Source organism: Siniperca chuatsi, linkage group LG22 (assembly GCF_020085105.1).
Source record: "Siniperca chuatsi isolate FFG_IHB_CAS linkage group LG22, ASM2008510v1, whole genome shotgun sequence".
Lineage (NCBI taxonomy): Eukaryota > Metazoa > Chordata > Actinopteri > Centrarchiformes > Sinipercidae > Siniperca > Siniperca chuatsi.
The window spans coordinates 3,342,395-3,366,026 of NC_058063.1; the positions used below are offsets into that span (position 1 = coordinate 3,342,395).

At 40.3% G+C, this 23,632-nt stretch overlaps 1 protein-coding gene across 1 annotated transcript; it reads left to right on the forward strand.

Moving 5' to 3' along the window:
- The first annotated feature begins 437 nt into the window (after nucleotides 1-437).
- LOC122870465 (zinc finger MYND domain-containing protein 15-like) lies at nucleotides 438-23,103 on the forward strand. The gene is made up of 14 exons (XM_044184668.1): nucleotides 438-1,615; nucleotides 1,730-1,990; nucleotides 3,151-3,400; nucleotides 4,251-4,436; nucleotides 9,094-9,233; nucleotides 10,703-10,846; nucleotides 11,145-11,240; nucleotides 11,398-11,514; nucleotides 11,955-12,043; nucleotides 12,418-12,519; nucleotides 15,087-15,216; nucleotides 15,429-15,487; nucleotides 21,362-21,522; nucleotides 22,860-23,103. Exons 2-14 carry the CDS (start codon nucleotides 1,747-1,749, stop codon nucleotides 23,074-23,076), a joined length of 1,935 nt encoding a protein of 644 aa, XP_044040603.1. The 5' UTR covers nucleotides 438-1,615; nucleotides 1,730-1,746; the 3' UTR covers nucleotides 23,077-23,103.
- Nucleotides 23,104-23,632: the final 529 nt, after the last annotated feature.

Below are 23,632 nucleotides of genomic sequence, written 5' to 3' on the forward strand. Positions count from 1 at the left end.
TCTTGGATATTCTGATGGATATTTTTCACTGTTTTCTGATGTTTTATAGACTAAACAATTCATTAATCTATCAAGCAAATAATCTGCACATTAATCAGTCATGAAAATAATTGTTACTTGCAGCCAAAGAAGTCTTTATGTAACCTCACCGTTGATCTAATTTGATCTGGACATTCTGAATTACAGATTTACAACCACAGGCTTGGAAATGATTTCTGAACAGCTCAACCTCTTATTCACCCTTACTGCCATACAAATGAAGACCTCAAAGTTCACATTATTATTATCATTTAGTATTTTGACACTTTTTTTTTGACATTTTGACAATATGAATTTCCTGGTTTCTAAATAATAAAGATGTATCGCTGTATTACTGTGTATTATTGCTGTTGTTCACAGAGTGGATTGGGCCTTGTCCTATTTCGAGACTACTTCAACACCCTGCCACAAAAACTACTGCTGGTACTTCTTGCCATTACCACCATCAGTACTGGCTGACATCATTGGTTTGGTTTATTTTATTCTGTCATTAAAACAACCTATACATAACACACCAAATATTTGTAAAAAAAAGAGAAAAGAAAACCCAATACACATCGTAATACTGTTCATTTAAATGACCATTTTATTACCAAATTATTTAACATCAGACAAGCTGACCTTTCACTTGTTTTCAGCGGTTTTTCTAAACATATTGCAACACAATTTACAATTGTCTCCTATGAATCTGGTGCAGCTTCTCTTACATGTGTCTGTAAATGTAAAATAAAAAAGCAATTGCAAATCTGGAAATATTGTTGGAAATGAATCAGCACCGAGTTTGAATGAAAAAGACTTTCAGCATCACTGAATTGATGAAAGGATGCACCCAGAGAAGTGACATTGTGTGATTATGTTCAAGGAACATGAAAAATGAAATGTTATGATTGCATTAGCAGCACTTAAAAGAATACTAGAGATTTGACAAAAAAATCTTAACTCAAAGTCCACTTACTTGATTTTTTCCAGAGCCTTTAATCACATCTCATGGTCTTCCTCAGCAGATGAACTATGGGACTTTACCTCGGTCACACGATTACAGTTAAAAATTGCATACTTAGATCACATTATGACAACTGAGCAAACTCCATCTGCTGATGAAGACTGTGAGATGCTGTCGAAAGCTCCATAAAAAGCTAGTAACTGGACCTTGACTTAAGTTTTTTTATTTAAACTATTTTTTCAAAGGTCGAAAGGAATTGAAGAATGAATGCCAGAACTAGAAATGTGCACCAAACTATATTTAAAATGACTATTATGTCACAAATACTCACAGAACAACAACTGTGGAACATTGTAATGCTATTAAGCAAAAATAATAATAATAATAAATCCTCGTTTCACGCCAGTGTCCCTGGAACTTCACTCCACTCAAGTAACTAAAAAGGTTCGATTTGTCATCACTAATTTGCTGTTGATTCAGACTTCCTTATACAGGAGAATGTTCCTCTGTGATACAACTGTTGTCAAGGACATTTTGAAAAATAACAATTTTCTAGAGTCAATTCATGTTTGCATCCCAAATCAAGAAACACTGTCATCCCTATTGCTCAACATCAACATTCATCACATTCAGGTAAACCACAAGCCAATGTTAACTGAATACTAGATAAAAGGGAGCATTTTAAAACAGAGTCTGTTATGGTTTAAATGTTGATATGCATTTATTTTAAATCACTGTCTGCTATAGCTAACTAGCGAACAGGTATGGATCGGAAGGAACTTGTGTCTGGTAACCGGGATCCATTGCTGGAGTTTTCAGACACCATGGCTGATTGGTACCGCTGCCTCCAGACTGCAAGGGCAGAGCAGAGAAATGTGATGAGAAGTCCATGTGGCAAACGCCCTCTAGACAGCTCCCCCTACTGGATTGTACATGTAATGGACTGCTCCGGCCCTGTGCCGGTGGCGGGAAGGCTGAAGAGAGCAGGGACATGCCTGTCTGAACTGAGTGAGTGTGTGCATGGGGTTGACATATATATATATATATATATATATATATATAAAAATGCCTTTTCATGGCTCAAGCCAGTTAACCTCAAAGTTGTAATTGTAAAATAATAATAGAATTGCCAAAGTCAAACCTCACCACCCGTGCAGTTAGCTAGCATTACATAGCTAGCGGTAACAAAGCTACATGGCCAGCTATGTTTAATGTTAGCTAATACTTTACATTATGCTGTAAAAATGTGCCCTGCTATTTAAAGCTAACTAACAATGTGTATATAGTTTGTGTTCAGTAGATATGTTGAAGGAATAGTTCAACATTTTGGATAAAACGCAAATTAGCTTTTTTCAAGAGTGTGATGAGAAGACTGATATCTGTGAGATTAACGTTTGTAACTAGCTAGCTTAGCATATAAAGACAGGAAGCTCGGGGAAATAGCTAACCTAGCCTGACTCCGTCCAAAGTTAAAAAATATGCCTGCTAGCACCTGTAAAGCTCACCAATTAATACACTGCATCTGATTTGTTTATCATACACAAATATAAATGGAAAAATGACAGTTAGCTCCCTATAAAACCACAAATTGTTGCTTTTACATTTCTGTTTATGTACAAGTTAAACAAATGAGATGTAACTTCTGCTAAAATGTGCCCTTTTCCATCTGAGTGTCTTGTATCAAAGTGAAAAGTGGTTATGAGTTTAGTGACCGCTCAGTAGGACTATGGAGCCCAGCTTGTATAAGGAGTAGAAATTTTGATAACTCATTCCCACATATTAGTCATTTGTACCCCTGTGAGTCATTTAAGAAAGAAACTACAAGTTGTATGTGCTGATATGTGCTCTTACTACTTGATTTAAACCTCTTTACCCCATTTAAGGGCATAGGGCGTCCACCAGCTTCCTGGTTCGGTTTCAGTAATCTTGGTTACGGCTGGGTGACGATTGGCCCAAGCAGTCAGGGGGTGGAGTTGACCTGTAAGTCCCCTTCCCATGCCTAGGTCCTCCGAGCAAAGGATTATAGCCCCACATGGGGCTGGACATTACAGCATCCCCAGCAGCACGGGACAGCGACATGTGCTCACAAAGCACTTAATGCATGGGAGTTGTTAAGTCATGCTCTCAAATTAGCTACTTATCTTTTGCTTTCTGTTATCCCTCTTCAGGGAAATATGATGGGAAAAGTATCCTGATGGTTACGGATGCATCGGGGCTCCCCCTTGGTTTTGATGTACTGAACCACCGGTGGTCCTCCTGCCTGTGTGGTACAGACCTTGCTGGAGGGGAGGGCTCAGGAGCCATGAGGACTTTCTACAAGATAGTTTTGCTGCTGCAGAGGTGCATGGACGCCCCAATGGGTGGTGGGATGCCACGCCAACCCAAAAGACTGAGGGTCAATGACAAGATCCTCCACAGGTGGGACAGAAACATTAGCAGCAGATATTAGATATAGCAGATAAGGGGGGCAGATATTTAGACCTGCAGTCAGTGACAATTTATGAGCCAGTTTCATTTTGTTATTGAGCACCCAGCTGACGTCACTGCTGATGTTTCACAACTCAAATATAAACTGTGTTGTGGTTTAAGGCATCCGTAGTGAGCAAGGAGGAAATCTGGGGTTTGTTCCTGTCACCGTGGTATTGTGCTTTCTCTGTTTGTCTCTCTTTCTGTGTGGCATTCTTTTACTTTCTTTTGTCTCAAAATGTGAGGCTTTGTCAGTGCTGTGCTGAACTGGGTTGAAGGAGAACAAACTGTTCCTCCGAACACCCCCCTTGCCTCCCCGAGACACCAAAAAGAAAGCCTTTAAAATTGCTCGTCTACACATAGTTAACTGTTCAATTACATTTTCTTTAACTTTCATTTCCCACGAAGGTCTAAATGCAGTTTTAAAACCATTTCCACAGTAAAGTAAAATTCTGATTCTGGTGAAGAAATACTCTGCGTTCATTTATTTTTATTGGCCTAAAAGAAATCAATTTTTAATATTTTGAGTCTAAAACTACTGGAATCAGCCTATAAACTACTCACCATGTATAATAAAAGATGACATATTCAAAGTGTTATAAAAGTTACTGAAATCACATAGTATTACAGGATGCAATGCAAAAGGATGAGAGAGCAGAGTTTTAACTTGGTTTATCTAATGAATTAGTATATTAGGGAAAAGCATAAATTAATACCTAATATAAGCAAATATACTTCATTATGAATCTGAAATAATATCAACACACCACTACTGACTGACTTCTTTCTTGTTTATCTGCAGGCTGCTGCACCATCACATGCTCAGACAGGGAAACAAGATCCTGGGCGTGGAGCTGTGGCCGCGGGCCCTCAGAAGCTGGGAGCCCCTAGACCAAGAAGGGCCTCTGGCTTTCAGCCTGCGCTGGCCTCCAATACGCTACTGTAATATCTGTAAGAGACGCTCCTTCCCCAGTCGGCTACAGGAATGGTAAGACAGTGAACGCGAGACTGTGCAGCTAATACACGGTACCACCACTACTCCAAAACATACCCGGGCACAAAGCAGGATAAATTAGTATGATTACTAATGATTATTATTTTCTCATTGTGTTAAATTATTAGAATTACAATCTAACAACATTTCATTTGTTATAATCCAGTTCATTTCTAGTTTTTTTTTGCTCATCGATAATATACAGGGTTCAACTGGGTGACTTGTTAAAGACACATTTTTTAAAACTAATGGTCAAAATCCATAACACCAAGACATCCTCCCTAGTATTGGTCAATGTCCAAAACACTGGATCCTACACTTCCCATAATGCAGTTCAGCTGTGTCTTTCATAGAGGAGCTGAAGTGAAACCAGAATTTCCCGGTTCTTTCCCATAAGTAACAAAACCTAATTCAAAATGACATTTATGATAATAACAATCCAACCCTACAACAGGAGCCCTCCTCCTCCCACCTCATGGTCAGCAGCCAGTACAGCTAAACAATGGAGAGTTGCCGTTAGGAGAGAGAGAGTGGGTGGATATCATCGATAAGGGAGAAACTGTTCCGATGGCGGTCTGTGTACGTTCTGGCAGTTCTTTTTTCATTTTAAACCTACAACGAAAATACCATGTTTTTCTGTTTTTTTTTTTTCATTTTAAACCAAAAACGGGAAAACAGAGCCGTTTTTCCTTTTTGTTGTCAGAAAACGAAAACCAAATGAAATCCTGTTTTTTGCAAATTCCTTTTTTCATTTTTCCGTTTTAAAAAATACATTAAGAAAAGCAAGACACGTGACCCGGAAGTGAAAGCCAAATGCTTGCTCATGGTGGGATTTGTTGGGTCTCTGTAATTAATATTATAAAGAGTTCGGTCTAGACCTGCTCGAATGGAAAAGTGCAGTGAGCTAATTTCTGTAATGAACTGGCGCTATATGAATAAAACTGAATTGAAATTGAAAGTAAACAGTTCCAGGCGTCTGCTAAAGGCTAAAGTTGGCTGATGCAAACCGGCGCAAAGAAATAGACAGGCCCAGGCGGAGAGAGACTCTTGTACACGAGAGGCTTTTATTTCCCTATTTATGGATGGTTTGTTTAAATATGACAACACAAATATCCGTTATAAAATTACCGTGAACCTGTGGTTATCTGCCTTGTTCTCCTGTGGGGTGTTTTGACAGCGAGTCACAAACAGGCGCCGGCGGGGGCCGCTAACTAGCCAGCCGGCCAGGCTCCTGGCTGGGGGGCAGACAGCCCTGCATGGGCCCGCTGGAACATGCTGGAGGCTGGTTATGTCAGCACACTCCACAGGAGAACAAGGCAGATAGCCACAGGTTCACGTTAACTGTATTACATTAACAATGTGTTGTGATATTTAAACAAACCACCCGTCACCAGGGGAATAACAGCCTCCTGTCTGTGACACCGGTCTCCTGAGAGCTCCAGCAGCTCACAGCGGGGGCTGCGAGCGGGACTGGCCGCCCAGCGACGCCCGCAGCTCAGGAGCTCTGACCACAAACACATCAGAAATGTCACAATGTAGGCTATTTGGTCTAAACAATGATTAACCACTGTGCTATACTGCGTGAACACTGTTTTAGGAGTCGACTGTATGAGATATTATATAAGACACATGAAACATGGATAGCACAGCCGCTCTCACAATTCTAAGGAGATGTCGCACATATTTCTTCTACCCATACACTCCACTGGAGTGTGTGACTCCAGTGTGTATAATAATAGATAACAAACACTCCCATTATGTCACGCAAGTGAAGATAATCCATACAAGTTTGAACAATTTATTCAACATATATACCACATAGGCCTACATAGCCTACTTTCAATGGCATTAATAAACATATTATGAAATAACATAAATCATATTTATTATTACTTTTTCTTTTAACTTTACCCTGGCCACTATCCTCTTGGCTTTTATTTTGATATATTTACTTTCACTTCCGGGTCACGTGTCTTGCATTTCTCATTTCTTGGAAAAATGAAAAGGGGAATTTGCAAAAAACAAAATTGGACCGTTATTATTTGTTATTTTATAACGAAAAAACAAACTATCAAAATGAATACGAACCCAGGTGCTGTAGTACACAGTCAGCTTAGAAGTGAATAGTAAACCCCAGCAACAACACATTTCACTTTTTCTGAGAGGCTAATGAGGATAACAAGCCTGTACACCACAGGCTGCTGCTATACACCTACTGAAATCTATAGTTACTACTGAAATGGTCAGCAATATGACACGATTAATATAGCAAGTTTTGCCAACTAGTGTCATAAACATTGTTTTATTGTCCCAGACCGAATAAACAGAATTTGAAGCTGATGTTGCTCCAACACTGTTTCTCTTCACATACACCTCTTCTGCTGGTGAAGAGGTGTATCATTCAGGGAACTCAGATACAGTCAAATCTGCTCCTGTATCGTTTCCCTGGCTGTAGTTTCTGTGGTCGCCATGGTCACACAGCGAGCCACGGCGGCGAGTTGAAAATGTTGAGCTAAAGTCCAAATGCAGCAGTAAAGAGCTGTGCGTGTTCAGGAGTACGGCGCAGAAGAATCTAGATAACTCCAATCTGTCTACAGTTGGTGGCGGTAAGGCGCCGCATTCGGCTCCAATCTGCCATTAAAATGCAAAAAAAGTGACCGGCTTTCAATAACTAATCTAGCTGGCCTCGGCGTTCTAGTCACCAGCCTCAGAAGCTAATGGCCAGCCAAGCCAGTAGCCGATCCAGAGGGTTGCTAGGTTAGATGCATGAGTCACCACCTTGGTCGCATGAATAGTTGACTTCTCATTTCCCACCGCCGGCCTCTCAGTAACCAGCACCGCCTTGTCATTGGCCAGATCAGTAGCTGGCTTTGGCAAAGATGTAGTCTCCTCCGACTTCTCAGTAGTCTTAATTTTGTCCCGTACCCTGCGCCATGCAGGAGAGCAGCCACCCTCCCTCTCCTTGTCTACTGCTGTGTACATTACAAACAGTGGAGGCGCTGTCTGAAAACACCTTTAATCTAGCAATTTAGTTCGAACTTGCACTTCCATAAAGCTGGGGGACAGAGTGGTCAAAATCGAAGACATCCTGACTTTTAGCTTCTAGTATCGGTCAACTCCAAAAATACTGGATCCCACATTTCCCATAATGCAACTCCATAGCATCCATAGCATAAACGCCCCTGGCTTTAAACTCCACAACCCTTAGTTTGTAACGCAGGTTTTCCGTTATACATTTTTTGTCTTCAAACCCAAGCTGATATAACATCATCAGGGTTGTTATCTCAAACTTTTGAAAGCTTTCTGAGAACCACATAAGGTATTACAACTGTTTTCATAGGCTGAGCAGGACTCCCCATGACAAGTAAACTGAATAAATACTACGTTGATGCTGATAGTATTTACATATGTTTTTCGATAAAGTGACCATTTTTAAAGAAGTTTTGTTATGCAGAAATGTAGATCAGCACTTTCAGTTCTACAATATGCAACACAGATGCTTCTAGCCAGTTTATCACCAGCCTTTTGGTCAGTGTTTGCCACATGCTATAACTTATACCATTTCAGAGGCTGTAGATCATGTGAATCGATGGCTATGGTATTTTCCACAAACAGGGACTGCAGGTCAAGTGTATTCACTTCATTTTCCCTGCAGAAAGCAGTTATGGAGTTACTCTAATGTGGCTGCTAGGCTGCATGTGGGCTACAAACACTGTCAGCACTGCCTAAAGGTTCTGTCTACTGTGGTACTGAACAGTTTCTTAAACCTCTTGCAGGCCTCTCCAAACTGTTGGCAGCTGTCACTATGGCTAAACTGGTTACTTTGCTGTGGAGTAGCCAAATGGCATTCGCGTGTCACCTGGCAACCTGGCACTTGGGTGGGCTCAATGAAAGTGTCGGTTAACTGGCTCAGGTTTTGAAACTTTGAAGGACTTCATCACCCACAAATCCTGTATGTTAATGTCAGCAAAACATGTCTTCTTGGTTTGGGTGGTGATGGACAAAAATCCAGAAAAGGCTTGCTTATTAATGATTTCAATCTGTAGTTTGGACTTTTGAAAAATGGTACACTTAATGTTACAGTAGTTGACAGGATGCTTAATATAACCCATTACTTTGTACAGAAGTGGTTCTAGGATTGCAGGTAGGGTTCTGTGTGCTTACTTAACAGATGCATGTGGGAGATAACAGACTGACTGATTTACATTCCCACTAGTTTCAGGGACTTTAACTTATGAAACAGCATGAAGATAAAAACTTTGCTGAACTACATGTACCACAGTGGTTAGGTAAAACTTGCCAAAGGTCTGTCTTTCTTGTGAAATGTTAGCTATTTCCACACATTGTTTCCCTCCTGTTGACAACTGCCAACTTCTTAGCACATGCTTTGTTCTGTTACATAACCCCTTTTCTACTTTCTGTGCTTTGCAGTGTTTTCATATGGTAAATGGACTGTACTTATATAGTGCCTTTCTAGTCTTTTCCGACTACTCAAATCGCTTCAACTTATATAAATTCTCCACTCTCTACTCTTTGTTATCTTATCTCAGTTCCTTCCTCTGCTTGTGCTCGGCTCCCTGCTTTGGTACTGGATGTTCTTTCTATGCCCCCCTTCCTCTCTCTTTAAATGCCTGTCTGTATCTCTCTGCAGCTCCCAGTGTAAGGCAGTCTTTTACTGCAAAGACAAGTGTTTCCCAGCAGATGCCGAGCATGAACACTGGTGTGCCAAACTGGCCAGTTATATGGCGCATGAGGCCCAGCTTGCAGACCTGCCGTTCAGCTTTGCAGCAGGTAGAGGCAGATCTGTACTATTCCCTGCAATTAGTGCAACAACAGGAAAAAACCTTCTCTATATCTTGTGGCTTTTAAACTTAAAATTCTACAAAATACTGTCAAGTCAATTATTATAATATGCATTCAATGCATTAGAAATGACCAGTTGTTACATCATCGGATGCAGTTTTCATGTTGTAGATTCCATATGGCAGGTTATACTGTATGTGTCTGTGTGCTGTAGTATATAAATACAAGTCAACTATCAAGAAGGAATTGATATATAGGTAAATTGCCCCATAAATTATCATTTCAGTCCAAAGACAAGAAATAACAAGACTGGAATGTACGTTTTGGCAAATCCAACACATTAAATAGGTACTTCATTATGTTGATGCCTAAATTATATAAAATATATCAGTTTTTGCCATAAATCAGTCCTTCTTACTGATTTACAACATTGCCCACGAGTCTATTGCCTCATACACCCAATGATATTAAGGGGATATCTAACTCAATAAAATATACGGCAAACTATCTGACTTTTAACTAATTTATATAGTAATTTCAAGCTATTATAGAAGGGTTTTATATAAACGATATCAGCCCATAATAAAAAAGAATGACTCAGGATCACGTAGAACTTACTTACTTGTCACTGTACATCCTGTACAATAATAAGAATCTTTGTGTTGAGTGAAAACGTTACCATACTAAAGGCCTTTACACACCAGGGACGAGACGATTCATACTGGCAGTGATGCAAATTGCGACAGTTCAATAAAAGGTACGAATAGATTTGCAGACGTGTTATGTGCAGTGCCCAGGTAAAAAGCTTCACACAGTGCCTCTCGTATTTGATTGATACAACGTTAACGTTAGCTTGCTAGCTTACATTAGCCAAACCTGCCATGACACTGTTGCCTTGCTACCAACTCTACTAAAAGTAAAGTACCAAAAGTAAACTACATAAGCTAACACTTCTCACTATCTTGATAGCCTAGTTGCTACTTCACACATTGTCCTTGAGATCATTGTCTTTATTATTGTCGTGTCCTTTGTCATATAATACAGGGTAATGAGAAACTCAAACAATTAACAAGACCGCCATTGTCATTAGGAGTTGTGACGTGACGTCCGTTGCGCACAATGTGATTGGTTGATGCCTTTATTTGAGGTGCGAAAGCTCAGAAACATCGACCTTGTTCTGAAAAAAAATTACGCCACTTTTTAGGCACGTAATATTCGTGTTCTGTGTGAAATTACTCATGACAAAAACAACAGTTAGAAAAAATATATTGAAGTGCGAACTTTAGCATATTAACAAGCGTAGCATGTCAACATTTACATGCTACTGTCAATGTACTTATATTCATTTTAAGAGTTGTTATGATGAATGTAACACATAATGGTTGTTAATGTTAGCATTGCCATTGTGAGCATGTCACCCCTCATTTTACTTTATTCCTCTCCCTCCCTCTTTATAGAAGTCACATCAGAGGACTTTAGTTTGGAAGACTTCCTCTTCAAAAACAAACTGGTTAGCAGCTACTGGGTGCACTGGAGCCTACTGGAGCGCTCTCCCCAACCTCACATCGTCAACGCAAACGCCTACTGCAACTGGCTTAAAGGTTGGCAAGATCCATGATAACTCATAGTGTTACTGAAAAAATGGAAAAAGAGCATTTTCTTTCCTTTCTAACCCTAACCTTATACTGTACAGCTGTTCCTTTGCATGTCATTAGCATATAAACCAATATAAAATCTCAAAAGATTTAGAAAAAACAAACAAACCTATAAAACACTTAAGCAAATATAGTTGCTGCCAAGATTCAATTGTATATTCCCACTGTAAATTTGATACAGCAAAGACAATGGAACAAAAAAGAATATAGAGAAAGAGATTGTATATAAACCATGTGTGTCCAGGTCACAGCAATGCCTATGAGCCTCTGAGACAGGAAGCAGACCTGTTTATGTTTGGTCCAGACCCCCACAGCCTTCCCCGCCTCAAGAAACCACTCGGTAGGTGGTACATCTGAACCGAATATATCAAGAGTTATTGTCTCTCAAATGAAATGAATTGGCCATGTTGCACACAGTGAAATGTAGAGATGAGAGTGGATTTCTTTTTTGAGCTGGATTTCTACCACTGATGTTTATGCTAATGTCTTCCACTCAGTGTCATGGCATCAGTACTACGAATGGAGAGGCCTCAGTCTGTCCTCTGTAGTAGCTCCTCTACTCAGCTCTCCTCTCTCCATCTACTACATCATCACTTCCCTGGTCCCAAAGCATTGTGAGTGTTTTTGTCTTCTTACATTTTTTTGCACATGAGCATTCAATGTCTCAACAGGGATAGAAAGAGAAGGAAAGTCCACCTTTCACTAATCAATACTTTTTATACAAACATCATGATAATGTGAAATGTGATCATGTGTAATGTGAAAGGTGTTGCTTGTAGTGATGAACCTACAAAGAATTCTCACCAACTCTGCAGTTCCCCTCAGCTCTACAGAGCTTTTTAGCATCTTTTAGCTCATTATTTTGGTTTTACGGCCCACAGCTGTACTGTTTTGGTTCACTCTCACCGCTCTCATCAGTCTTGTTTCGAACAGCAGCTGTTTTCAGTGAAAAGCTCTGATAAACCCACTGTACACTACCTTCACAAAAGGTTTCTATATTCCTGCTAATATGCATGTGTACTGTGTGTGTGTGTGTGTGTGCCTCCTTCCTCAGTTCCAGAGATGAACATCCTGAAGAAACATTCACTCAGGATCCACATCATTGAGTCCTATAGGGAGTCCCATACTCTGTTGACCTTCTGGGTAAAACAGTTTTGTTATATTGCCTACTTGAAGTTCTTATTCATTCAGTGAATATTTACCAGAATGGCCTTTTACAACCCCCAGAGGACAGGTGTGTTTGTGCCACACTCGTTTTTCCTCCTAAATTTGGTTTTGGGTCAAAAGTCTATGAGTGATTGTTAGTTTGTCTACAATTATATAATACCGATTTGTAAGGACTTGCTCAAGTGCTCATTTAGGACAATATATCAGTGTGTATGGTATCAGTTTTCTCACCCTTTTGTTCCGCTGAATTCTCTATCCGATGCCAGTGGTGATTTGCAGGAGCTACGACACACTCTGCATCCTGTTTGAGTGACCATCATTTTGAACCTTACGTTTGTCTTGTCCAATAGGAACTATCAGTGCTTCTGCCTCATGTGACCTTTGAACTGGTGTTCATCGGTGAGCAGCTTCCCTCTTGGTGTGACAAAAGACAGCTCCTCATACAGAAAATGGTGGGTATTTTGCTCTAAAAGGGTGGAATAATAGGTTTCACTGACCAACAAGAACAAATATGGATAAACTAATATGAATATGACTGCATATACTGTACACAATAATAGAATCCAGTCAGTGCAAGAAAAGGGTAGCCTGGTTCCAGACCTCTGAATCAGATGCAACACACTGTTCTGTTTATATTACTTGGTGTCTTCATACATAGATGGTTTCAACTACAGCAAGAGATTACATGAGGCAAAACATCACGGCCTCACTTTTTTATTCTTTACCTCTATGGAAGTATGGCTTTCAAATAACAGCACAGGCCACACTACAGAGAGCACAGGTTGAGAAAAAAAACGTAGAGCCCCAGAAGTTCAGGGTCGGCCCTGATGGGAAAGTCTTACTAGACTTGAATTAATTTACTTTACCTTACTTAAACAGGGACAGTACACATTAAAGATACACTTCCCCGTACTATTATGTTGTTGAATGTGATCCCAGATCACAGTTACTGGGCAAACTTAGGAAGTTTGCAGATTTGAGAGTACTTACTGGTGTTGTAACAAAATCAGGGAGTGTATCTTTAAAATCTTTAAGAGTGTTTCTATAAAAAAAAGAAAACGGCTCTCTTTTAGGAGTCACATGAGGGGTGTGTGGCTACCTGATAACAGAGAGCTGGTGAGTGCCTCATCCATTTTGGACTCTCCAGTTCTGTGTTCCCTCAAAGGTACAATAAGCACTATAAAGACGCAAATTTCTTGTCAACACAAAAAATGTGCTTCGCAGCCCCACAAGTAAGTCCACTGATTGCAGCAACTCCCAACTCCCAAATCTTGCTGTTTTAAATGCTGGTGTGACCAGGTGTCTAAACTGGCTAAACTTAACAATGCTTCTTATTCTCTTAAACCTTACAGGGAACACAGAACCTTTGCGAAACAATGACATAAGCCTGTCCAGTCATGATCAGTTAGTGTGTGGCAGCAAAGTTCTGTCGCCTCCAATTTCTCTTTGGTCACTCATTTTAAATGTCAGTATTGCCAATCATACAGCACAACTGTTGTCACATACCTGTATTTATTTTGTCAGATAACACTGCAAGATAAAATAATGATTTGATCAGCACAACTGACTGCAGGGGGCCCTTTTCACAAAAGCAATGTGCAAGCACTGCTCACACACAGATTGCAAATAGTGGCAGCGTCATGTTTCACAAATGTGAATGTGCATGTTTCAAATTTGGTGCAATGGGCCTCTGGTTAACAGGTAGTTTTAATGAGCTCCAATCAAATAGCCATTTCTTACTCATTGAACTGTCTGGCAACAGAATAAAAATATAAAAATGAGAACAACTAACAGGGGACAAAAAAGAGGTTTAACCAGCTGAGACTCAGTAGATTAACCAGACTGTGTTCCACTACTGACCATATGTTGGCAGGGATGCACAGCAAAGATGAGATTATTTTCCTGTTGTTTAAACGTTTAATGTGTGGATGAAGATCTTAAAGGGTAATTCCAGTATTTTTATATATATATATATATATATATATATATATATATATATATATATATATATATATATATATATCAACATATTTTGGGGTCTAAAAGACTGATAGGTACAAAAAGTTTTGGAATTGTTCCAGTAGATTGCCTCAGCCAGCAGCCGCGAATGCGAAGCTGCAATGGCTGCAATGTCATCCTTGTTGGCTATTGCGCCCATCAAAAGTATGTCCAATGAAAGTGCTTGTTTTTGCCACTGACAGGCTCAGATTGTTACTCTAAGTGTCTGAGACAACATTATGGAACGGATCCCTAGAGAGAGAGACCTTTTTGTTAAAGAGTTTTGAAATCTCGCAAGAGGTGAGTTGTTGCAGGAAGATGATGGTGGAAACATGATTCAGTAAGTTATCTTACTCTTTAACAAAAAGGTCTGTCTCTGTAGGGGATCCTTTCCATAATGTTGTCAGACAAATAGAATAACAATATGAGCCTGTCAAAGGAAAAAACAAGCACTTTTAGTTAGGGGTGCAGCAAATAATCGATGTAGTCGGCAAAATCGATGACCAAATTAATTGCCAACAAATTTAATTATCGATTAGTTGGTGATGTCATCGGGCAGTAGTGACACCGCTTACTGGAGTGAAGTGAACAATAGCATGAACACCTTCGCGACCACAAACCTCCAAAGTGTGGGAGCATTTTACTCTTAATTCGGCCAAAAAGGTTGTGTACTGCAACATTTGCAAAGCTGACCTTGCCTGGCATGGGAGCACATCAGTTATGCTGGAGCATCTGAAGAGGAGGCACGTTGGCTCTCTGGATGATGAAGACTTGTCTCTGTAAGCTAGTTAGCTGGGAGAACATTCTGTTGCATCAGCATCTCATTAAAAGACGTATTTTTGAATTCAGTTCAATTGAATTCAATTTTATTTATATAGCGCCAATTCGTAACAGTTATCTCATTGCTATCCTACAGGACTATGTATATCTATCTTATCATACAGTCATGTGAGCAGTATTACTACCACACTCACACATAACCAGTGGTTTCCAGTAAACTGACCAGGCTATCTTCTATCAGAATGGCAGTGTGACCGTCACTGACTCCAGCCTGATGCTACATCAGAAAAATGACAAGAGGAGCATCAAAGTTAAAGTTTATCGCAGCACCTACCACAAGCTACAAGAGCCTGAACCTGACCTGGTCATCGGTGAGTGTCGTGTTTGTGTCAACTTTCAAAGGACATAATGTATACTAGATGCTTGTTTTGAATGTGTGAAGTGTATTGTCTGCTGTTGAGTGGTGGGAAGGAAGCCAGAGTTTCCTTTCCTTAAACAGACAGCCGTTGTCTGTGAACTAGTTTTTTATGGTCCCCACTGAGTATGTGTGTGTGTGTGTGTGTGTGTGTGTGTTCATTCACAGGTTTCAAGCCTGCTTTCTTGCGTAATGACTCTTGGTTCAGCACTCTTCCCAAACTTCAGGTAATAAATACAAGAAACACATACCACCAGTCATGTTAAGACTGCTGACACACCAAGACTGCTCGTACTCAAAGGACATAGAGTATAAGCAATAGTGGAAGAGGCCTTCAGGGCCTGCATTTAGTGTACTTAATTAAATGTACTAAAGTATTAGTAGAAATGTGTACTTTAACTATGAACTACGGGTCATGCTAACTTTGCCTTAGCCACCTGTTGTAGAGATTCAGGAAATGCGAACTCCAGCAAAACTATTACATTGGGGCAATTAAGCAACACAAGCCCCCTAATGCTTTCAAAATAAATACAAATTTTACATACATCATTTCAGTCACTTGGTTTTGAGTTTAGTTGACAGAAATTACCCCCGTTGATTATCTATCATAGCTAACTGCATAGGAATCTATTTCTGGGGCAACTTACCGGCTAGCCAAACTAGCTGCAACTGCTGAGCCGCCTTGTCAATTCAAAGCAAGACAAACATTTTGGGTAATGCACTTATTAGCTTTCTTTCCAAGAGTGAGCTGAGCTGAGAATATCAATATCAGTCTCATGTGTGTTAAGTGCAGAGCTGGAGTCAAGATGCAGTTAGCTTAGCTTAGCATAAAGACTGGAAGCAGGGAGAATGGTGAATGCTAAAACATATTGTGACAGTAGCAAAAGTAGATAAGAGTCATAAAGTCAGTGAACTGACTATGTGATGTAATTTACAGCAATATCTAGCAAAAATCTTCTAACGTTAGCCAACATTAGCCATTATAAGCCACTGGTCATACCAGTAATTCAATTCAGTTCAGTTTTATTTATATAGCACCAATTCATAACAGAAGTTATCTCATTGCACTTTTCCTATAGAGCTATACCTGCTCTATAGGACCGTACTTTTTATAATATTAATTACAGAGACCCAACAAATCCCACCATGAGCAAGCATTTGGCGACAGTGGCAAGGAAAAACTTCCTTTAAGAAGCAGAAACCTTGGACAGAACCAGACTCAATGGTGGGCGGCCATCCGCCGCTGCCGTGTTAGGTTTTGAGAGAGAGAGAGAGAGAGAGAGAGAGAGAGAGAGAGGGGGGTTTGGGGAGGTGTGTGGGGAGGGGAGGCACAATGCAAAGACCACGTAGAGTATTTTTTGTTTTTTTAAATAGTAGAATTGTAATTGTAATGTTAATATTAATAAATTAATAATAATAGGAATGACAGCTATAGGAAAAATAATGTCAGCATCAGTAACAGAGCCAATAACAACAACTGTAGTAGCAGTTGTCGAGCAGGAACACAGGGGCAACAGGTGGCCCACAACCACAGATCCAGACTCTGCAGCTCCAGAGGCAGAAATACCTGCTGAAAGCGACAGAAGGAGAGACGAGAGAAACAAGAAAGCACAAAACTACGGAGAGAGAAGATGTTGAGTTAGTAACATGCAGTAATGGGATAAAAATGCATACAGATGGAGAGGGAGAGAAGGAGAGAGGAAAGAGTCTCCCATAGCAGCATAACTAAGGGATGATTCAGGACTCACCCAAGCCAGCCCTAACTATAAGCTTTATCAAAGAGGAAAGTCTTAAGCCTACTCTTAAATGTGGAGATGGTGTCTGCCTCCCGAACCCAAACTGGGATCTGATTCCATAGGAGAGGAGCTTGATAACTGAAGGCTCTGGCTCCCATTCTACTTTTGGAGACTCTAGGAACCACAAGTAACCCTGCATCCTGGGAGCGCAGTGTTCTAGTCGGATAATATGGTATTATGAGATATTTAAGATACGATGGTGCCAGACCATTAAGAGCTTTGTAGGTGAGGAGAAGGATTTTAAATTCTATTCTGGATTTTACAGGGAGCCAGTGCAGAGAAGCTAATATTGGAGAAATATGATCTCTTTTCCTAGTTTTTGTCAGTACACGTGTCGCAGCATTCTGGATCAACTGGAGAGTATTAAGGGACTTATTCGGGCAGCCGGATGATAAGGAATTACAGTAGTCCAGCTTAGAAGTAACAAATGCATGCACAAATTTTTCGGCATCATTTTGAGACAGGATGTGCCTGATTTTTGCAATATTACGTAGGTGAAAAAAGGCAGTCCTTGAAGTTTGTTTCATGTGGGAGTTAAAGGATAAATCCTGATCAAAGATCAGATGTAACCAAATGATAATGTAAACTTGAAAATGAAAATGTAATTCCACAATAGCATTATAATTCTCCACGTGTGTTATTTGAGAAAAATTTTTAATGAAAATGCAATAATCCAATTTTGATTTTCACATACTCATATGGGTGTTCTATGACCATATTAAAATGGGTCCCTTGAATTAAAAAGGATAAATCCTGATCAGAGATAATTCCGAGGTTCCTTACGGTGCTGCTTTAGGCCAGGGCAATGCCATCTAGAGTAACTATATCTTTACATAATGTGTCTCGGAGGTGTTTGGGACCAAGTACAATAACTTCAGTTTTGTCAGAGTTTAACATCAGAAAGTTGCAGGTCATCCAGGTCTTTATATCCTTAAGACATGCTTGAAGTTTAGTTAACTGGTTAGTTTCATCTGGCTTGATCAATAGATATAATTGGGTATCATCTGCATAGCAATGAAAGTTTATGGAGTGCTTCCTAATAATACTGCCTAGAGGAAGCATATATAAGGTGAATAGAATCGGTCCAAGCACAGAACCTTGTGGAACTCCGTGACTAACTTTGGCGTGCACGGAGGACTCACCATTAACATGTAAAAACTGAGATCGATCTGATAGATAGAATTAAACCAGCTTAGTGCAGTTCCTTTAATGCCAATTACATGTTCCAGTCTCTGTAATAGGATGTGATGGTCAATGGTGTCGAACGCAGTACTAAGATCTAACAAGACAAGTACAGAGACAAGTCCATTGTCTGATGCAATTAAAAGGTAATTTGTAATTTTCACCAGTGCTGTCTCTGTGCTATGATGCACTCTAAATACTTATTAATTATAATTATTATATGTTATTTAGAAAGTCACACAATTGATTGGCGACTGCTTTCTCAAGGATCTTAGAAAGAAAGGGAAGGTTAGATATAGGTCTATCGTTGGCTAAAACCCCAGGATCAAGGATCCGCTTTTTAGAAGCGGTTTAATTACAGCTACTTTAAAGGATTGTGGTACATAGCCTGTTAATAAAGACAGATTGATCATATCCAGTAAAGAAGTGCTAATTAAGGGTAAAATGTCTTTAAGCAGCCTAATTGGAATGGGGTCTAAGAGACAGGTTGATGGCTTAGATGAATAAATCGTCAAAGTCAGCTGAAGAAGGTTGACAGGAGCAAAGTAGCCAAAACACACATCAGGTTCTACAGCTGTTTCAAAGGTTCCTGTGTTTGAAGACAAGTCGGCACCAGGTAAAGGCAGGACTTGATTAATTTTTTCTCTAATAGTTAAAATTTTATCATTAAAGAAGCTCATGAAGTCGCTACTACTGAGAGCTATAGGAATACATGGTTCAATAGAGCTGTGATTCTCTGTCAGCCTGGCTACAGTGCTGAAAAGAAACCTGGGGTTGTTTTTATTTTCCTCTATTAATGATGAGTAGCAAGCTGCTCTAGCATTACGGAGGGCCTTCCTATATGTTTTAAGACTATCTTGCCAGACTAAACGGGATTCTTCCAGGTTGTTGGAACGCCATTTCCTTTCAAGTTTTCGTGATATTTGCTTTAATATTGCGGGTTTGGGGGTTATACCATGGAGCTAACAGAATCAAGTGTCGTTCGCAGTGAACTTGCAGCGCTATCAACTAGATGGTCAATTTGGGAGGGGCTGCGATTTGCATAGGAGTCCTCTGTTATATTGCGACATAACATTGAATTAAATGCAGATGGGATCGCTTCCTTGAATCTAGCCACAGCAATATCAGATAGACATCTAGAGTAAGAATTTTTTCCTAATGGCGTGTAGTCCAGTAATAGCAGTTCAAAAGTTATTAAATAATGGTCCAATAAAGAAGGATTCTGTGGAAAGACTATTAAATGTTCAATTTCAATGCCATATACCAGAACAAGGTCGAGGGTGTGGTCAAAACAGTGAGTGGCTTTATGTACACTCTGACAAAAGCCAATTGAATCTAATAATGAGATAAATGCAGTACTAAGGCTATCATTTTCAACGTCCACATGAATATTGAAATCACCTACAATAACCACTTTATCTGTTTTAAGGACTAAACTTGATAAAAACTCTGAGAATTCAGATAAAAACTCAGAACAAGGACCAGGAGCGCGGTACACTATAACAAATGGAATTGGCTGTCGTGTTTTCCAGGTTGGGTGTGAAAGACTAAGAACAAGGCTTTCGAATGAGTTATAATTTAGTTTAGGTTTAGGGTTGATTAATAGGCTTGAGTCGAAGATGACTGCAACTCCCCCTCCTCGGCCGGTGCCTCGAGGAATATGAGTATTAATATAACTGGGCGGAGTGGATTCATTTAGGCTAACATATTCTTCATGACCCAGCCAAGTTTCAGTAAGACAAAATATGTCAATATGATACTCTGATATTAAATCGTTCACTAGTACAGCTTTAGATGACAGAGATCTGATGTTTAAGAGTCCACACTTAACTCTCCTATTTTGTTGTGCTATTTCAGCGTTTTTGTTTAGGTTTTTATTTATAACTCCTCTTCTGTTAACTTTAGATTTTATTAATTTAAGTGGTCGGGGGGCAGACACCATCACTAAGGAGTTTTGGGTGGGTAAGCGTGCAGGACTGCAACTCTGCCTCCTGGTCTGAACTCTGAGTTGTCATGGTTTTGGTCCACTTATAAACTCGGCCAGATTTCTGGCTATGAGAGCTGCTCCATCCAAAGTGGGATGAATGCCGTCTCTCCTAATCAGACCAGGTCTTCCCCAAAAAGTCAGCCAATTATCTACAAAGCCCACATCGTTTGCTGGACACCACCTCGACAGCCAGCGGCGGAATGAAGACATGTGGCTAAACATGTCATCACTGGTCAGGTTTGGCAGGGGCCCAGAGAAAACTACGGAGTCCGACATTGTCTTTCCATATGTACACACCGACTCAACATTAACTTTAGTGACCTCCGATTGGCGTAATTGGGAGTCATTACCGCCAACGTGAATAACAATCTTACTGTATTTACGTTTATCCTTAGCCTGCAGTTCTAAATAGGATTCAATGTCGCCCGCTCTGGTCCCATGAAGACATTTGACATTTGACTATGGTCGCTAACTTCATGTTTCTCAAAATAGAGCTGCCAATAATCAGAGTTGGTTTCTCAGCGGGTGTGTCGCTGAGTGGGGAGAACTTGTTAGAAACGTGAACAGGTTGGTGGTGAACCGTGGGCTTCCGCTTAGGGCTATGCTTCCTTCGGACAGTCACCAAGCCTCCCTGGTTAGACAGCTAACAGGAGCTAGTTCTGGTCAGTCGGTAAGCAGAAATTTAAAAAAAAAAAGTAAAAATTTGTGATTTTATGGAAAGTTACGTGCTGGGACTATTTCTTGGCGAACAACAGAATTAATTGTCGTCACAGTGAGCTTGCCAGGTTTGGTGCAGAGCCAGGCTAGCTGTATCCCCCTGCTTTCAGATGTTATGCTAAGCTAGGTTAACCACATCCTGACTCCAGCTCTGTACTTAACACACAGACATGAGACTGATATCGATCTTCTCGAAAGCAGATTATTTCCCAAAATGTTGAACTATTCCTCTAAATGTCTTTTGGCTAATGTAAGAATCTCTCTCATTGAGTTTAACTGCATCAGCAATGCTTTGGTTACTTTCAGTTTAAAATAGGCTGAATTTAGACAGGTGACAAACCTGTTGCCCAAAGCAATGGACTCGAGTGGACCACACGTTGATCTAACCCCAGCAGCATCCTCCTTTGTGTCCACGTCAGTCTCTGAGGGTTCCTGCCTTCTTCTGTGACATCAGTGAGCTGAGATGTGAGAGCAGCCAGCAGGTGATGAATGAGGCCACCGGGGGCGCTGTCTCCTCACCAACCATCAACCCCTTTCACTGCCCTTTGCGCATCAACGGAGGAGACAACAGGCTTCCACGGTGAGGAAGTTTAAGTACTATCTTGATACCACTTTTATGGGCCTTTAAATATACAGAATATAGGACCCATTGTTACAAATTGTAGTATATTGGGAGAGTTACCTTTTAATGTGTACGAAATGTTCCTCATAGTGTTACAGTTCCATGTGGGATCTGGATTTCTTTTGCCAAAATACCTGGGTATGTTAAGCTTTGGTATTTAGTTATTTTTAACTTTAGTGAAATCTGGACCAAATTAGGTTCAATTGATTCAAGAGGATTCAAATATGAGTGTATTTTTTACTGGATTTGGATTCAATCAAAATGCTACTGAAAGCAAACCAACCGAATACAGTTGTTTATGTTGTAAAAGATGTATATTGCAAAAACTCTTTTTGAGACCAAAGGGGTCGAGTCAGCTGCAATTTCTACTGTGGCCACAACACCAAAATTGTCATGTCTTGGAATTCCCTGCTACTAAAGCGTCCATCTGTTCAATCCTGACAGAAAAGAGTATTTCTTTCTTTCTTAAGTTTTTTCTCCTTTTAATGCGCTCCCTCTCAGCTCTTCTTTTTCTCTTTCTCTCTCTCTTTCGTCTGCTGTCCATTTTTTCTTCACACGCGCACTCCACGCACTGACTGAACGTTGCGTTGATGTGTATGTGCATGCAACTGATCGCGTGTGATGACAGAGATCACACCATCAGGTTAAAAGCAGGCGTGGGGGCTGACGGTATACAGTTCTGAGGGACTGTAGCAGCCCTGTGTTGTTGTCTCTTTGATTTACCCATTTCATTCAGCATCTTTAACACTGGCCTGACACTCCAGGCCAACCAGCTCGGCAGGCCTCCTGGTGCTCCCGATGGCCAGTCCAGGTCTGCCAGTATTAAAAATCCGTGGGAAGTTGTACACCTCAGAGTCCGTGTGGACTGACACATTTGTTAAACTGGAACCATATTCCATTAGACAGACAAGAGAAAGATGTTGAAAATGCTTCGGAAATGCTTCAAAAACAGCTGTGGATTGTCTACCTCTAAAAGCAGAATGTCATGCAGCTTCTGGTTTAGTGTATCCACATCTTTTTCATTCCAATCCAGGCACTGGTAGTAAGAAATGTATCCAACGAATGAAATATATTGGAAGTCTACCATGATATAAACTCAATGACTCATCAGCTGGAACAGTTCCTGTTAACTTGGGCATGTTCTGACTGTGCTGCATGTTATTGCAGCACTGCAGTTCTCAGTCCATGAATGCTCTCAGTTATAAAAAGTTTTGATTGATCTATATTCATATCTACATTTTAATCATTTAATTCTGTACTGCTTTTTCTTTTTTCCGTGTGTCATTGCATCCCAGGTATTCCAATGGCTTTATCTTCCATCTCCTGTACAAGCCTTTAGCAAATGTCCAGCACCCGGAAGTGGTCGTTAGCTCCAGTGTCCGGCCTGATCAGCACACGCGATCTTCCCTGGAGTCACCACACCTGACCTTCAGGGAGAGGAAGGCAGCCGCCCAGCGCCGCAGACACAAACAGGCAAAAATGAAGAGAAAGAAAATGTGCTACTGTCATTAAATAAAAAAAGAGAAGATGTTCATTGTTTTTATGGCTGGAGGACATGAATTTGTTTCTTTTCCCCGCTGCAAAACATGACCAGTCAAGTGACTGACTTGTTGCATATTTGTTGCGGCTGTGACAAGTCTTAACTTAACTCATGGCTCCCGCACATCAAAGAAAGACCAGGCTTTTCACAATTGTGTTAGTAGGTCAAAGTGCTGAAGACAGAAGCAACACTGAAAAGTGTAGAGAGACACCCAGGAGTCTTAAGGGGGACCCAAAGAATTTGCTAATCAAAAAAAGGATGAGAAAGTTTCACTGTCTATAGATGAAGTTTATACTGAAAGAGTGTTTGGCTGTGATAATGGATGACAAACTGACATGGAAATCTCATATAGCACATGTAATAACAAAGCTGTCTAATGTTCCTGTTCTGAACAAAGCAGTGTTAGATTATAAAGCAATGCGAATTCTGTACTGTTCACTTATTTTGCCATATTTCAGCTACTGTGTGGAAGTGTGGGGCAACACGTGCATGAGCAATGTAAAGCCATGGATATTATTACAGAAGAGA

Coding starts and splice junctions, on each gene's coding strand:
- LOC122870465 (XM_044184668.1), top strand. CDS start 1,747: ATGGATCGGAAGGAACTTGTGTCTGGTAACCGGGATCCATTGCTGGAG. Junction 9,234..10,702: donor GCCGTTCAGCTTTGCAGCAG/GTAGAGGCAGAT, acceptor CCCTCTTTATAG/AAGTCACATCAGAGGACTTT. Junction 10,847..11,144: donor CTACTGCAACTGGCTTAAAG/GTTGGCAAGATC, acceptor ATGTGTGTCCAG/GTCACAGCAATGCCTATGAG.